Here is an 18,711-nt window from a genome sequence, read left to right on the forward strand (position 1 = left end):
AAACCCAACAACGAATGTGTTCCGTGACATTAAAAGTAACAAAACTATTCAAGTACATTTTTAGTATGTAGGTCTTCTGAGGTGTGATATTGAATTGAATATTTCTTTTAATTAATTTAAATCTTTTTGATTGCCATATGACGCAAAGTTCAAGAACAAATTTAAATGCAACATGACGTAAAAAAATATTACTTCAGTTGCGATTAGCGGCAAACACGCACTCTTTTTTTTGATTAAAATAAAGGTTTCGCAATTTTTTAAAATATGAATCCTAATATAAATGCAAAAGTAAGTTTGTTTGTTCCGTTATAACGTGTTAACTACTCGGTATACCAGTATGAAATTTTGCAGTCAGGGGTACAAAACAGAATATGTATGTGGTGGCCAACACATGATAAACAAAATTAAACAAACAATGGCATATTAGGGAAAACTTAAATAATTTAATAAATGCATAATACTTATTATAATAATTACCTAATAATTTATTTAATAAGTAAATGATTATGATTATCATGGAGAACATATTATAAAGTCAAGTATTTTAATTAAGTAACCTTCGATATATAAATATTTGTCTAGTAATATTTATGACATCCGTTTTTTCTTTTATTTCACATGTTAATTCGACCATGATATTAATTGCATTGACGTTCCTTGATGTGTTACTTTTAGGCTACTTAGACTAATGCTATATGGAATATAGATTGTAATCGTTTGTCCATTTGTAATAATTAAACAACTAAATTAAACAACTCTTGTTTTTTAAAATAGAAAAGTTACACACGGTGAATTTATAAGCTGACGCCTAATTCGACACCTCGAAAATGACCATGACTATAAGACATTTGAATATATTTTTAATGATATAATCATTGTTTAGTGTAAATGCTTTTTAATATTTAATACTTTACGTCATTAGAGTAAAAATAACTGTTTTTGTATTTATTTTATATATAGAACAAGCTACCCGAGCCGACATACGCAAATTAAAGAAAAAAAACACGAATTGTGTAAAGAATATATTATGTGTGTATTATTTTAATGATTAATTTAGATACTTTATAAACTGGTACTGTAAGTAGTATCCACAGCTCAAAAGCTTAGGGCATGGTGAACAAAACGGTTAAAAGAATTCAAATATCATAGATACTAGTCAAAACTTAAATCATTATTGCACGCGTAAAGCCTCCGTTTTTGGGATCTCGGATCTGAAGCCCAGCCTAACATCTTTTACCAGTCCACTATAAGCCAAATTCTAACTTCGGCCGGGCGTGCCATATCCTGGAAACTGACCCCATCACCATGATCAGGATTTTATCCACGTAGCATAACTTATCCTGAGAAGGACGAGGGCAGGCAAGACCCAGTCGAACTGGAATTTTCAGGGAATTAAACCAAGCACCACTTCGTAGAGTCATAGCCATCCTTCCACTCCCAGAGGACCTCCTGGAGGTATGCCTCCAACAGCCTCCTGAGATAAATTGGTAAGCCTGATATGATGCTAGTCAAAACTTAAGGATTTAAGTTTTGACTAACATCTATATATAAAATAAATACAAAAACAGTTATTTTTACTCTAATGACGTAGAGTATTAAATATTAAAAAGTATTTACACTAAACAATGATTATATCATTAAAAATATATTCAAATGTCTTATAGTCATGGTCATTTTCGAGGTGTCGAATTAAGCGTCAGCTTATAAATTCACCGTGTGTAACTTTTCCATTTTAAAAAACAAGAGTTGTTTAATTTAGTTGTTTAATTATTACAAATGGACAAACGATTACAATCTATATTCCATATAGCATAAGTCTAAGTAGCCTAAAAATAACACATCAAGGAACGTCAATGCAATTAATATCATGGTCGAATTAACATGTGAAATAAAAGAAAAAACTGATGTCATAAATATTACTAGACATATATTTATATATCGAAGGTTACTTAATTTAAATATAGATAAATAAAGTGACACGATTAGACTAATTGATAGTTATTTTCCAGTATAATAAATAAAAAGATTTGGATACAAAGTTGAATTTTAAATACTTGACATTATAATATGTTCTCCATGATAATCGTAATCATTTACTTATTAAATAAATTATTAGGTAATTATTATAATAAGTATTATGCATTTATTAAATTATTTAAGTTTTCCCGAATATGCCATTGTTTGTTTAATTTTGTTTATCATGTGTTGGCCACCACATACATATTCTGTTTTGTACCCCTGACTGCAAAATTTCATGCTGGTATTGCGAGTAGTTAAGACGTTATAACGTAACAAACAAACTTACTTTTGCATGTATATTAGGATTAATATTTTAAAAAATGCGAAATCTTTATTTTAAACAAAAAAAAGAGTGCGTGTTTGTCGCTAATCGCAACTGAAGTAATATTTTTTTACGTCATGTTGCTTTCAAATTTGTTCTTGAACTTTGCGTCATATAGCAATCAAAAAGATTTAAATTAATTAAAAGAAATATTCAATTCAATATCATACCTCAGAAGACCTACATACTAAAAATTTACTTGAATAGTTTTGTTACTTTTAATGTCACGGAACACATTCGTTGTTGGGTTTTTCTGTTAAAAAATTCTCAGTAAGCAGCTCGAAGCTAGGCTGTTACGAGTATGAGTACCTATAATTCCGTACCTTGGAAAGTCCGTGACGTCGTTAGTCCCACATTAACATTTCATTTTCTTTTTGACGTGAAATGGGCTTCTTCCAAAAACCATTCATGTAATAAAATTTATGTTATAACGAGATCACTTATTATTTTGGAAGAATAGCACTTGCAGGCATAATTATTTTGTTTTTGTTATTTAGAGGATAGGAACCTACTTGGTAGGAAAAATACTCGGTAGTGCAAATGTCGCTGCCTTTAATGGCACTATAATCGCATCAGACGATGCTTTAGGAACTAAATTTACCATCGTGCGCTATATTTATTTAGTAATTACTTAGCAGTTTATTGATCGATTTGAAAGAAAGTGGTTGCGTTTGACGGACATTACGTCGACATAGTAGGAGTGATAAATAAAAATCATATTAATAACTAATATAATTTTGTGTTTAAAAAAAATCGACGACTGATTTACAATGGTGCCACCGCGTATGATACATAACAGTAATATAACAGTATAATAAAGTAAAATTGGCGTGCAAGAGCTCGGGTAGCAAGTCGGAGATTCCGGTCCTCGACGACCCGCTTTGACCTCGGTAGAACGTGTACGTTTCCACAGCGAGCGCGTTAGATTGAGCTAAGCTCAGGAACAACAGCTACATTACAACGAATATGTACGAAAATGGTGGTTTTAAACCACATAACCAGAGCAACCAGAAAATCGACATCCAACAGAAAAGAACCAGGCTACACCTGACAGTAACAGTACATGGCCAAAGTTAGGGCAGATTACGTATGCGCCAGAATATCGTAGGCGCAGAAAAAACAGAATACAATAAAAAATATATATATTAAGACTCTAGTATAAGTATACTGTAACGTAAGCTAATGTTTAAATAAAATACGTAAATAAATGTAGCTTGTGTATATGTACTTCTTTTATTATTATTCATTCATATCAGGGCCTATGCTGTAGAGTATAAGCACTAGTAGTTACTACGCTTTCCAGCCCGCACAGATCGTTTCAACTTATCCACTGCGGCTGCGTCCCTAGTTTATTTGTTAACCCCTTTTATTTATTTTTATTTGTAATAGAGCAGGCCAATAGGCCACCTGCTAGTTAATGGTAACCACTGCTCAGAAACATTGGCGTTGTAAGAAATATTAATCTAACTAACCACGAATCTATTTCTTCCCGCTGGACCAACGTCTTTATGCAATTCCCCCACGTAAATGGGGGGCGAGAACTCACCGATAAAAATACTTCCGACGTCTTCTCCTCGGTCTTCATCGATGGAATGGATCAGCGGAGTTATATTCCTAATGTTCGACGCACCAATTTCACAGAAGGAGACCAACCGCTTGGCAGCGAGAGGTCTCCGCCGATAATAATTGAAGACTAGGAATGGCGCTGGTTTCTCCAGGCAACTCACTCCATCAGAGTGTGGCACGACGTATCTACCACAGGCACACCAACTCCTCCTGTTACTGGGAGGATGACAAAGTCCACCAGGTTATTCCGTACAGGTACTTTCCGAAACAGACGTGTTTGGTAAGCATATCTGTCACCCTAAATGTCAGTTCGCCGCAACTACTCTCAACATATTAATTCAGGTGGGATCGAATCGCCAAAATGTCACCAGACCTGTTGAAGCGAACCGTGAATCCTCCTCCCACTTCTGAATCAGGACTAGCTGAGCCAATGTTATGACTCGTTCCAATTCCACTGACCTTGGACAGTTGCCGTTTTGTTTTTGCCACCATCCAGAACCGGTGCACTTCCGTGAGCACCTTCATCTGTAGTTCCCAGAGTGGATCGCTTGCGAGAAGTATTGCAGCCCTCACCGCTATGACTCTCTGCGGTCTTTGTAGAAGAGCCCGGTTGCAGGTAAGACCCACACCCAAATAGGCGCATCGTATAGTGACATGAAGCGCATCACATCGCCGTATAAACGCTTACACGGTATTTCTGGCCCTCCCACGTTGGCGGCCTAATGTGGTAGAGGCGTTGGAATGCCTCTGGCCTGGTACAAGCTGCTGCCCGAAGCTGATACCTCATCTGAGCCTGATCATCACCCAGACCATTGTAAGTACATCGTGTCACATAGGCCTTAAGACATATTTCCTAAATGTAGTAACATCTCTTCGAAATCATTGTAGCCTGAATGTTTGCCTCATCTATTTTGTCTTTCTTATAATGATCCAATTGGTATGTATGGTAGTTTTTGGTAACAGTTCTGCTTTTGACGCCAATACTAAGGCGTTCATCATAATAATACTCTTCCCCTTACCCCATCTACATTTATTTCAAAGCGTATTATTTTTCTAGCAGAGCTTATATATTCGATTTGGCCAATGTTTACGGCTGACCGTCTGCCTGACGAATTCATCTTATGATATAATTTGTTATGAAATGTTACCGCTCAATATTATTTAATGCACTTGTGGCTAGTCGATGGTATTAATATGATTTAACAAGCAGCTATTAAGATACCGTATCTTCTTAATTAAAATGAAGTATCTACTCAAAAACGAACACACTACATAAAAAAATGCGGAAATTACCATATTGCAAATTATTTATTATAATTAGCATTCTTTGTGTAATTTCCACGACGAACGAGCAGAGAGTAGAACATTTGTTTCCTTGCCACATAGCACTTAATATTTATGTTTTAATATTTCAATTATTACGCTACTTTTTAAAATAAATATAATATATTGTTTGTGTTTGTGTTCAAAATTATGTTAAATTTAGCTGTTGCATTATAGGCCAGTCAATAAAGCCCGTGAAGGTCAAGTAATTAGTATCATTATGATTTTTTGATATGTGGTTTCGGACGTTAAAATAATAACAATTTAAAATTTTCAACCCTCTGGGGTGAACGCTAGGTTTGAGAGGGTGAAAAGCGTTTTTGCTTATAACTTTGTGAAAAAAATTGTTAGATGGTTGAAAATTGGACGGAAGGTGTAAATAATTATGATTTACCTTGTATTAAAATTTCAACCTTTTTTGTTTAGTGCAAAAAAGTTATTAACAAAAAATAATGTTTTTTGAACAGTGATAAAAACTTGTATAAACGGGTTGAAATGTTTATAGAAAGTTGTTAATTAGTAATGAATGGCACTTCACACCCTAAATGTTACTTGTTTTTTCACAAACAAATTCAAATTTAACAATAATAAATGTGAAACAAAAGGGGAAAGTAGGGCAAAGTAGATAACTTAAAAAATTGTCTTTAACATTCGCATTATAGGTACGATTCATACACACACACACATTCTCATTTCACACATTCTAACAATGCTAAGGTAATTAACAATTTAACAAATTTTACAAATAGAAATGTTCAAATAAATAAGATACAAAAAACATTCTTTTTTGTTAATAACTAATTTTGCACTAAAAAAAAATGGTTGAAATTTTAATACAAGGTAAGTTATAATTATTTATACCTTCTGTCCAATTTTCAACCATCTAAAATTTTTTTGCACAAAGTTATAAACAAAAACGCTTTTCACCCTGTCAACCCCCTAGCGGTCACCCCAGAGAGTTGAAAATTTTAATTTGTTGTTATTTTAACGTCCTAAACCACATATCAAAAATCATAATGATACTAATTACTTGACCTTCATGGGTTTTATTGACTGGCCTAATATAGTATTTGGTATTTCTATATTTAACTATGCTACCGGATTTTTTAATTAGCTCTTATCTACTAAAAAAAATTGTGAATAGTCTAAATTTAGTGCATAATTGCATATATTTACTTCCAACGATACGCTTTTAGCAACTTATCTAAAACATGGTATAAATATCTAAGCTTGACCTCTGTTAAATATTAATAAATTGACGTACTTATATACCAAGTATTTAAAAATAGAACTGATTAGATTTATATCAATTCAGACGTTGTTCAAGACAAGTACGATGAAGGCTAATTGTTAATGCTTAATCCTTGTAATAATTTGTTTATGAAATTTTAACTACGCAATTTTATGTGACGTTTATTGAATTTTTACACTCTTATTTAATTCAATGTTTACAAACTTGTCTGAAAAATAAGCCACTTTACAGAAAAAAACTTGATTCTCATGTTCATATCATTGGGTACTGCTACCATAAGCTGGGGAAAACACTAACCTTTTTTTTCAAATTAGGAGCGAAACTGCTAGTTTAAAAACTATTGTAAAAAAGCCGTCAAGTGAAACGCGAATTCGCGTGAAAAAGTGTTAAAATGAGATACGCAAAAATATAGAACTCAAATATTTTGTAGTACGTTTGTTGTAGGTATAACTTTAGTTTTCTAAAACATTTGACTAATTAAAAGTAAATACAGAAAAAATCACCACTAGACCAGTTATTGATATTTTATTATTTATTTTTTAATTTACATTTGACAATTTATAGAAAATGTTTATGAAAACTTTCCAAATAATGATTTCAACATTTTAGGCTCTTGCTTACCATTAGGATGCTTGTTATAAGTATATTTTCTTTAATATCTTGTAAACTTTGAAGTTAAAAATGATAAAATATATTTATTAGTGTCCAATCGATGGTCTATATTTGGCTGAAGCTGATCGGCAAACTATTCGGCGACAAGAAATTCATTAGCAGCCTGTAAATTTCCCACTGTTGGGCTAAGGCCTCCTCTCCCTTTGAGGAGAAGGTTTGGTGCATATTTCACCACGCTGCTCCAATGCTGGTTGGTGGAATACACATGTGGCAGAATTTCGTTGAAATTAGACACATGCAGGTTTCCTCACGATGTTTTCCTTCACCACCGAGCACGAGATGAATTATAAACACAAATTAAGCACATGAAATTCAGTGGTGCTTGCCTAGGTTTGAACCCGAAAGCATCGGTTAATCGAAATCGAAAGCATAAAAAAAAAACAAAATCAATTCTTTTTTTCAAAATGGCTGGCCAACGGACATTGGAAATCGTGGTCGACAAATCCAAGTTAATCTTGTTCCTCCTAGTCCTCCTACAACATATCCAAAAATAAGCCTTCTCAGTTCATTTGCATTTCCAATGTCCATAAAGACGGGCTACAGTGACATACAGCCACAGATCCCGAGGTTATGGGTTCAAATCCCAGATAGGGTCGATAAAAGTTATTGGATTTTACCTTCTAAATTTTTCACTATTAGCCCGGAGTCTGGTGGTTGGAAGTGTGGACACTCCCATGCTTTGGAAAGCACGGTGTTCGTGTCGGATTTGCCTTCCTATAGGATTATGATAGTGAAGGAATAGAGAGTGCAGCTGTCTGCGCACACGCTTGTGCTCTATAAAATGTCCTGCCTTAAAGTTTGGTAGTCTTCCTTGACGTCATTATTATCAACACAGCACTATCACGATTGCAGACGGGATACTTAATGTTTCTTATGTTACATTCATCGCTATTAATAATTTCTACCATATAACCAAATAATATAGAAATATCGCTGGCCAGTTACTTCAATATATTTAGTTTTAATGCATTTCCGACATCGCATTAGCGCTTGAAATAATCCACAAGTGTTCTGTATTTATGCAAGCGAATGCAATTGATAAACCTGGTAAATGAACTGTACTAGAAAGATAAGGAATGTTATTAAACTATTTGCGTAGATCTAAATGTTTCGCTCATGATAATTTCAAGAGAATTTATAATAATGTGCAGTTTGAATTGTACTATTGTATTAAGTTTTTTTGATTTTACCGAATACTGTGAGAATAAGTTAATGCGATTAGGATGAGGAGGAGTCGTTCCATTATAAGACCAGCAGTAAGTGTAATTTTTTGAGAAAAAAATCATAATAAATTGTTACGGACCAAGCTTTTTTTTTTGGTTGTTACATGTTCTTATAAGTTAGTTTTAGTAATTTGTTTCAGTAAAATTAGAAGGAAAATTCTTTTTTTTTTAGCGACGTGAAACGCTAAGTAATTTTTTTGAATATTACTTTATGAAAGCGAGCTATTATGAACACATATATTTCCACTTCAGGATTATTGTATTAGTTTTAGAATAAACATTTAAGTCATTAACACATAATTAAAAAAAAATGTATCACAAACACATAATAAAAAAAAATAGTTTTGTACACAGGAAATAATATATATATTTTATACGCGACGTAAACTACTTCTCTGTTAAAAACATGTCTTATTTTTTAATGCATTATATATAATTGAATATGATTTAAAATATTACATACCTTTCTCGTATTTTCCAAGTTCTATTTAAAATTAGACAAGATTCTTATGTGAATTTTCAAGCACTGATTTATTTCACTACAGTGTAACGGTCGGCATATGAATGATTACAGGATGACAGGGATCTACGGATGTTTCATATTCGATTTTATTATGCGTGTTTAGAGCTCTCGAAGTAAAGTCAGCAGATACAGTCCTAAGCGTTTTTTAACACTTAATCATCAACATAATAAATATAACGTATGTACACAGTGATAAAGAATACAAAGTTAGTTCAAATACTTACAAATTGTTTGATAAATATTTATGTTGCTAGAAATGACATTGAAAACATAATTATACTTATTTTATAAAGAAAAAATATTTATAAACTTAACTTGTTTGACATAAAACTTTCAAACTATAATAGGTAACAATTTTAAACTATATTTCATTTCTGCGTAGTATAATTTTTTAAACATCCCTTTTTATGTCGATGTAGTAGGTGAAAATATTATTATCACTCAGGCGCTTTCCAAGCAAAACGTTGATAAAACTGTAACATTTACAAAAAAAACTTTGTGACTCTCCAAAATATCCACCGAAAAGTCGCAAACAGCTTATAATGTTATCGATCTTAAAATACGGTAACCATTTTTAAGTTGAAACCTCGTTTAAAAGTGTCCCCATGCGATGTCGGGGAATATAATACCCGATATCGCACGGGTAGCAAGTAAGTCCTTACGTTCTTAGGATAAAGTACCTTTATAAAGTCATTTCATTCCTTCATGATAAAACAAATTTTAGTAATATGTTAAAACTTCAGGCTTACTTAAAACTAAACGTTTTTAACACAACACCAGCTAAAGATCGTTATATGGGTGTTTTGTTAAAGCGAATTTCTCTCTTTTTATCATCATTTGTAAGAAGGCACAGATTCATTTAATAATAAAAAAACAGCAATAACATTAATAAATAGGAATGGGAGATATTCCTTGACAACTGACCACCTGGATATACGTACGAGTAAAATATTATAGCATTTTATCCGAAAGTTTTATATAATCTTTAGCTTTCGTTTTGATAATTGTCCGAACATAATTGAGTAACAGATATCTAAATATACGAGCTTCATTAACACTAATGTCAGATACAAATTACTATAAATCATGTAAATATTTCACATCAAACGGCAAAGTTTTTGCAGACCCTCTAAGTTCAATTTGACTTGTCTGCTTGAGCAATCGAGCTTAAATAATCATTTATTGTTTTTAATAGAATACCTTTAAAATAGTTGATCGTATGATAGTTGATAGTACTTAAAGTATGTATTTAACGAAGACAATTACCTACTTTAACCAGGATTGAAATAACCATTAAAGATTTTATTGATGTGTTTATTGCTATTGAATGAATTTAATATTCTGTATTTAATAACGAATATATTCATTTAGTTAGTTATTAGTAATGGATATTAATGATCTCTTCTATCTGTCTAAATACAGGGGTACCAACATGCTACATACATGTAGGTAAATTGGGAATAAGTTTTTTTTTCGATTTAGAATTACTGGCAACGTCTGTATTATAATTTACACACTTGAGTACATATTTTATATAAATTTATTGATCACAATCAATGCCATAAAAGTAAAAACTACATACATAGTATACGTAATAAGGAAGCGTAAGTCCGAAAAACTTATCAACGCTACAATTGGCCCAATTGCTTTTGGGATCAAGGTTAAAGGCAATTGAATAAGAGGGCCCAAGATTTAATAGTATCAATGGTGACTGCTTTTTATTTGTGGCCCACGGTAATATTCCACCACACTAATCAGCAAATCACGCTGTATTGTAGTTGTGTAATAAAACTACTGATTTAAAGGCCAAAAATAAAATTACATCTCATTTATTTTTTATACGTAAAAGGACAGTCGTTGTCTAAAATTAACGCTATTCTATCTATTAATTATTTAAAAGAAAAAATTTAATCCGCAACGAGACTTGTAAATTTTTGGGAAGTTTTATAATTAAAATAATATGTTTATCATGTACTTTATCCAAAAGAAAATGTTTTTATAATATAATCATTTTTTACAATATTTAAAGGAAAATTCACCAACTATCGAGGACCACATACGATATAACTTTGTATATTATACAAAGCCATCTCTAGGCATGTCTCTGAAATACAATAACTCATTATAGGCGAGAGTTTGCCGTATTGGTAGATTTTTTTTTTCTTCAGTTATATTTTTTTTATATTTAACATTGGGACCAAAGAGCTTAATATATACTTCCTGACTACGATACAGCAGTTGATTAAGTATTAAAACGCTCCATATTTTTTTCTGAATGCCAACTTTATATTTATAGAATTAAGTTTTCATTATTTGTGTTATTAAAAAACCTCACTTTATTTTCATATTAAAGTATAATTTAAAATTAGTTAACATTATCAAAATATTTACCAAAATCATCGAAACTTTGATTTGCTGGCCTTCTTTATTGTAATATGTAGGTATTGTTAAAATTATTTGATATACATACCTATATGTTAAGTTTGAGAAAGTGAGCGGTAATGTAAGCTGCGCTACATAACAATATACCTTAAATCGGTTACGTTTTTAAATAACACTATATTTATGACCTTGAAAAGTTGAAACGTTAACAGGAAATTATAAAACTCATAACCGCTATCATTTAAAAAGGCCTAAGCACAATTACTTTTTTTTTATACTTAACCGCTAGCAGAAATAAAAAACAAAAATTAGTCCACTAATTATATTTTATATTATTAAACAGAATATTTCCATTTTGAGGGAACATCATTGTGGTAGAAATTACATTCAAGTTTATTTGTGCAGGCCTTGCCGAATCTGCAGGGTTTAGGGTGGTAATAGTGACAGGTGGGGTTGACGCAGTTTGGGTAGAATCTACACATACTAGGTGGTACCACCGCGGATATTGACTTGTAGTTCGCTGCTGGCACTACATGGGATGCTGGAAATTAAATAACTTATTAATTACATGCGTAGAATTTAATAACTAATTTATAAAATTATATTTTATTATATTTGTATAATTAATATTTATTCAAAGTGTGATGCCTTCTATTTATATATTTTTTTACGATGGCAACATTGTTATAATTTTTTCTTGCATTAAAAAATTATCTTATAAAAACAAGTGCAATTATACATTACTTTTGGGTAGTGTATTAGATTTAATTGATCAATGAACGCTTTAGTCAACACTAAGACATTTTTAAGTAAACAACTTATGTAAGTAATTTAAAACTAATGACAGGATTAATAGCGACTATTCTACTAGTAACCTTAAGAACAACGAAAGCAAGAGTGATATTCTTAAGAAATATATTTTTTGCCATTAATGAATGTCGAGCAGTAATGCAAAGTCCAATAGTTTAACTATATAAATATAATATATTATTTTTTCGAAATGTTTCCTTACTTTTTTTTGTACAAGTCAATTTAAGGTAAGTAAGTAAAACTTACAGGACAATGTGAATGAAGAATATCATTTTATATAAAATTCCTCTATGTGTTTGTTTGTACTTCTTTCATTTCTAAACGATTTGATTAATTTCTATGAAATATTTTTTTAATTCTCCTACTATCTTAGTTTTTTTTTATAAACATAAAATATATGACAGGATCTCTCATTATTATTTTTAATCGTGATTTAATTAATAACGATATAATAATGAATCTCTCATTGCTTAAAAATATGTTGTCTTAAAATTACACAACACATTGATGAGAACAAACGCAATCACCGACTAGCGGCGCAGAGGTCGTGTGCGGTGCGAGGGGGGCGAGCGGGGCGAGCGGGTCGGGCGACGCGGAGGGCGACGCGGGCGCGTGCGAGTACGCGCAGCCGCGCCGCGTGCACGCCGCCGCGAACTTGCAGCGCGGGTGCTGGAACACGCACGCCGAGCCGAAGCGACACAGCGGGAACGAGCGACACCACACCGCCTTGCGCTCCGCTTGGCTCACTGCAAATAATATAATCATTGAAGACCACGGACAGCTGAACTGGTTTTGACACTGACGATCGCTCTTTGTATCCGTTCATCTTGATTGATTTTGAACTATAATTTTGCGTTTTCACGCTTGTTATAATCTATGGCCATCAGTTCCATCTGCATTTTTCAAATGCCTACATTTTTACAATTATTTTTCACAGTGAAGTATTAATATGATGCTAATAGTATATTCGCAATAGATGGTGCCCTGCTTTGAGAATTCTTATGTCTAGACCCACATATTCTAACGAAAAATTTACCAGCTGTACCAACAAAAAATTTATAAGAAATTTTTGGTCTTTGTTTTACTTCGAATTTTTCTGGCATAAAAATTATAATACTTACATGGAGGCAAATCGTCGTATTTATGGGTGTTAGAACTTGAAGTCAACGTAACATGACTGTCACTGCTAGCACTGACTGTCCTCTCTCTTACTCTTTCTTTCTCTTTCTTATCTACGTCAAATACTATTGGCGAAGCTTTTCGTTTTTTGACCGGAGGGGAGTCATCGAGTTTGCATGCAGATTCCATTTCTTCGGTGCTTTTTCTCGTTTCAATTAAATCGTGATCTTGTTTGATAATGACTTGAGTATTACTTTCTTCACTCGTATTACTTAACCTTTTTTTGAAAAGATTTGTCGACGTTCCTGTTTCTTTTTTGCTTTCTGATTTTTCAATAGCAATATCTTTGGTTTGTTTGTGTGTCTCTTTCTGTTCTGGTTTCCCAGTTTCTTTTGGATCGTCTTCATCAAGGATGCCCTCCGTCAAGAGTTTCTTTGCGAGGAATGCATTTGGATGATAGCCATCCATCGTAACTATGAATTGGGTAGCTTTGTCTTTATCAACTGTGGTGTTATGAATTTTGCTGTAACCAATTACAAGTTTTTTCGATATTATTTGATTACTATTAAGCAATGGAATTTTAATATTTTTTTTTATTAAACTATAATAACTAGTGAGTTACTACTATATATCTTGCCCTCTTCCTGTAGCAAATGATATACACCAATTTATTAGAGATTTTTTTGTTTAACGCCTGATGAGATTTACTTTGTCATAGAAATAAATATACTCAAACAGACACTCGATTAATGTGAGACGAAATCTACCATTATATCAATCATGTAGGTAAACTTTATTGTTTCTTTGCATGTATTGAAACTCATTACTTATTTAAAATATTATAATAATGTGCAGCTTAGAAATTCCTTACAGTTTACAGTAAATATAAATATATAACTTACATGGTATCCATAAAACTGTTGTCTAGTCGGCTCGACTTATTTTTACCCTTACAATCAGTATTGTGTATTACTTTAGTAATAGATTGTGGTACTAATTCATCCTTTTTTGTGTTTCTATAACAAGAAAAATTAAATATATAAATCCAAAAAGTAAAAGACATGAACAAAAACGTCTGTGAAGAAAGACATAAATTTATACTTATTTAAATAAAAAGAATTTTATTTCCTTTCCATGTTATGTAAATAACAATGTGAATACAGCGAGTACTTGCAGTTATAGAGGAACCAAATACTTTATTTGGCTTTTATAAAGATTTGAAACTTTACAATAATAAAAAAATAGTAAGAAAAAATAGTATGATTTGTAAATATTTTTATGTAGGTAAAAAAATAAAACATACTTTAAGTTTTTGTCGTCTCCTTCACTATCGATATCGCCCAAGCTAATGGTATCTCCCTGACTGTCCGAGTGTGTGTCACCGGGTACTTGTATGACAATCTTCTGGGATTCCATACATCGCCGCATCGGCAGCACCAGCGCACGCTTTATCTTCTGCGACTCGTGGTCTACTTTCGGGGGTATCTGCGTTCGAGTGTTTGAGTTTTATAAAAGACAAGACAAGGACTCAGCTTCATAGAGAGCCTATCACGAGGTTTGATACTGTACTACGGCCCAATATTAAAATATAACAATACGTTTATCATCACATATGCATACTCATGGACCCCAGAAGTACTTTAAAATATTAAAATCGTTATATGTATTATGGTGATGAGACTCCACTCACATTGAGGAGACTCTTGTGCGCGTCGGCCACGGCCCGCAGCAGCAGGCTGGAGGCGGGCGCGCCCACGCGCGGCCGCGGCCGCACGCGCACCACGGACGCGCAGCGGCTCTCTAGCACCGACACCCTGCACACCACGTATTAAGTAGAGATAAAAATGAGCATAGAAATACATTACTTAAATTACTTCGATTAGTGAGACGCACCTTCCTTAGAGGGGCTGTAAAGATACTCGGATGTGTTCAGATCAAAAAAAGGAAAAAATTGATTTTATCCACACCGACACACAAGACTCAAACTGCAGGAGTCCATAGTAATTTCTTTTTAATACTTAAAATAAACATTTTTTTAGTCATAATGCTTACTTCGAAGTGAGTCTTTTCGAGGAGGATTCTTTTTCATGGTTTTCCTCAGACACAGAGGGTTTCTTTTGAGATTCACTGTGATTCCCTATTCGACTCCTTGAAGATCTCGGCTTTGGTCGAATTTCAATTTCCTTTTCTGGGGTAAATCTGAAAATTTTATATAACATGAAATATACATATAGCAATAAGAAGAATAAGAACTGTGTGCTTGACTGCGGTTACTAAATATTTTGTCCTAGAAGACAGGTAATGTATAAAAATTAATTGTAAAAAATATATTATTCTCCGGGGACCGGCTGCTTGACAATAAGAATTTCGTACGTTGACTTATAACCATAAGCTGTCAATCGCATATGAAAATATTGCTATTTTATTCACACCAATTACTATGTTCATTATCAAAATGACTGTATCTCAGACATCAAAACTAAATGATTCAAATGAATATAATGTTAACTGGAAAAACTACAAAACCAATATACATAAAACATATACCAGAAGATGCAGCATGTTCTGGAGAAGATTATAATATCAGTTAATAAGTAGATGCTCTTCACAGTTTAATCTGCATAAACTTTACTTTACTTTGCTATTGTCGTGATGAGCATAACTTATTATCTTATATAGTTATTAATAGACAAAGTAAAAAAACCAAAGAAAATTAAAAAAATTACATAAAACTGTCGATAACCTCAAATTAATCTCGAATGTAAACCTTAGTAACGAAAAGTTTTTTCTTACTACCTTAAAGGAGTTTGTAATTAACAACCTTTCAGGACTCTCTGCTTTTTTAGCTGATTCTTTTTCTTTAACTTCCTGAACGGCTAATACATCACGTGCACCCAATCTTTCACGGATTGGTCTTTTTGGTAGATTCAATTCTATCTGGGGCAGGATTTCTGGTTCTTTGTGTGTATCCTTTGATTTTTGGATATTTGGTATTGATTTTTGGATGGGAAAGAGTGTTTTATTAGTACGTAATGGGGGTGTAACCGGTGGTGGTTGAGATATTTCCTGAAACAATACATGTACAACAATTTTTACTGAACTTGCCAATGCAAACAAAAGCTATGTTATGTTTTATTAAACTCATGCTCTGCTATGAAGGATAACATTGCTAGGAAGCTTCCATCTTTTGGATAACCGTCTACCAGATATGTATCTTAATAGAATATTTATAAGAGTGTTACTTAAATGAATATGCCCATAATTATACATTATCTATTTTTAAAATTACAAATATAATCTAATTTGATTGTATTATGGTACCTGTAAAACATCTTCAGCAAAATCATTCATAAGTTCTTCTGCCTCTGTTCTAATATTCAAAAAATCCTCATCGTCAGACATTGAGTCCAACTGCTCAACTAACTTCTGTCTCAAGCCTTGTATTTTTGCCTCTATCTTATTCATTTCCTGAATATTATCTTCACTATTACTTGGTTTAGGAGTATTAGTAATTATGTTATCTGTTGTTTTGTCATTATCTTCTGAAAGTATAGCATCTTCAGATTGTGAAGATATAGTTGCTGGATCAATAATAGGCACTATTGGTTGTTTCAGTTTCTTCAAAGCAGTTTTTGTTTCAATTATTTTCAAATCATCTTTATATGCATCGAGATTAATACCATGATTCTTCAAAATCTGACCAGCAAATACATCTGTAATAGATGGTTCAGAATCTTTCTCTATATTCATTAGTAATGGTGGAATATTCGGACGAATCATTTCATGTTTGCTTTTTTTCTTACTTTTATTGGACTTTTTTTCTTCCTTCTTACGAGCCTTTTCTTTTTTCTTTGACTTTTTTGAAGATTCACCTTTCTTTGTTTTTGTTTTATCTTTTTTTTCTTTGTCTTTTCTTTCTTTGGACCCCGATCGTTCTTTCTTTTTCTCAAGCTCAGCCTCTAAAAAATTTATAATAAATGGTTTACTCTGAAAGTCCCAAGGGATGATGTAATAACTATTTATATAAAAATGCAAGTCTGTCAATTTAATATATTTCTCTTTTTATAAATAACCAAGGGTAATACAGTCTATACGTACCTAAGGGTAACATATACTTACTTAATGGAGTCACGGTGACTTCTTGAAGTTTCTTAAGCACTTGGTGTAGCCAATTGACAAACATTTCAGTGTTATCACCTAGGAACAATTGCAAGTCATCCTCCATCTGGGCTCTCGTACGTTTATTTGCAACCATCACCATCACATAATCAGGGAGCTCATCATCTGAGAGAATATTTAACCTATCAGTTTTCAATTATAATCAAGTTCAATTATAAGAGATAAGTATAAATGTGTAGCCTAATAATAGGTTGGTAACAAACAATCTAACTGGCTCATCTAAGAATTTATATAATAGACTTTATTGTATAGAATTTTTTCTTTTAGCTTTTATTACAAAAATGATAGGACATATGTTTTCCTATTAAAAGCTTTATATTGGACATTAGAAGGAAAGTGTATCAAATACAGTGGTTTATAAAAAAGAAAATTAGTATGAACTTACCGACATAACAACCCAATTCAGTCAGCTTGGCCTTGATTGCCGACTAAAAAAAACATTATAGCAGTTAAAAAACAATATTTATTATAACAAAGATTGATCTACTGATACAACTATGTTATAAATTATATGTTAAGAGTGGTTGTGCTTTATAATAATAAGAAAATAAACGGTCTTAGGCGATATGGGACAGTGATGTTTATTTATTTAATTTACATATGCACACAATTTTAGATCATATTTACCCGCATCTTTAGGCCAATTTCGTTGCCGATACCATCCATTTTCGAAGATTTTTATGGACACGTTAAAAAAGGTATAAACAAACGTAATTAAGTCATCACAAATTAACCATATTTCTATAATGAATTTGTACACATAACGAAAATCACTAGGTGAAATCCTTAGATCTATTATAATTATGACTATTTTTTTAACCAAGTAAAAATATTAATTAATATGAAGCCATTGGCATTTAATACTTAATGACAGTTTTGATACAAATTTTGCTTTTGACAAACCATAAATTGTTTTGTAGAGTTGCCATTTGCGATACAGTTCGAAATACTTTTAAAATAATTAACATCTTGGATTTTATTTATATTTATAGGCTCTACCATTTTTTTTAAACCCATTAAAAGCTATGTGAACGATGCTTTAAATAGTAAAACTCTCACGGATATCGGCGAATGATATCGATCTTTATGCACAATGGAAAACTATCACACAGATATACGATAACAACGACAAAAAAATACGGTTACGAAACGATAAATACGTTTTTAGTTATATAAAAAGAAATATCATATTAGCTAGCCTATATTGATTTTTACGGTACCATATATACATAACCTGCCATTTTAGTCATGCCGAGTTAGTCATGTTGTAATTTTATTGGAATAGATATAAATTAACTCTTCTCAAAATATTGCGGCCACA

General features: G+C 32.3%; 1 protein-coding gene across 3 annotated transcripts; it reads right to left on the bottom strand.

Moving 5' to 3' along the window:
- Positions 1–11,594: 11,594 nt before the first annotated feature.
- LOC113399128 (zinc finger CCCH domain-containing protein 14) lies at positions 11,595–18,250 on the bottom strand. 3 transcript variants are annotated; one of them, XM_026638184.2, is made up of 12 exons: positions 18,018–18,250; positions 17,776–17,818; positions 17,331–17,495; positions 16,533–17,170; positions 16,033–16,277; positions 15,264–15,410; positions 14,902–15,025; positions 14,515–14,696; positions 14,114–14,227; positions 13,214–13,734; positions 12,620–12,838; positions 11,595–11,823 (listed from the first exon to the last, which is right to left on the bottom strand). In XM_026638184.2, exons 1-12 carry the CDS (start codon positions 18,054–18,056, stop codon positions 11,618–11,620), a joined length of 2,643 nt encoding a protein of 880 aa, XP_026493969.2. In that variant the 5' UTR covers positions 18,057–18,250; the 3' UTR covers positions 11,595–11,617. The 3 variants fall into 3 exon arrangements, with proteins under 3 accessions (XP_026493969.2, XP_064073135.1, XP_064073134.1); XM_064217065.1 differs by having other exon boundaries at positions 12,624–12,838; positions 17,310–17,495; XM_064217064.1 differs by having other exon boundaries at positions 17,310–17,495.
- Between the last annotated feature and the right edge of the window lie 461 nt (positions 18,251–18,711).

The sequence above is a fragment of the Vanessa tameamea genome, chromosome 15 (genome assembly GCF_037043105.1).
Source record: "Vanessa tameamea isolate UH-Manoa-2023 chromosome 15, ilVanTame1 primary haplotype, whole genome shotgun sequence".
NCBI classification, from domain to species: domain Eukaryota; kingdom Metazoa; phylum Arthropoda; class Insecta; order Lepidoptera; family Nymphalidae; genus Vanessa; species Vanessa tameamea.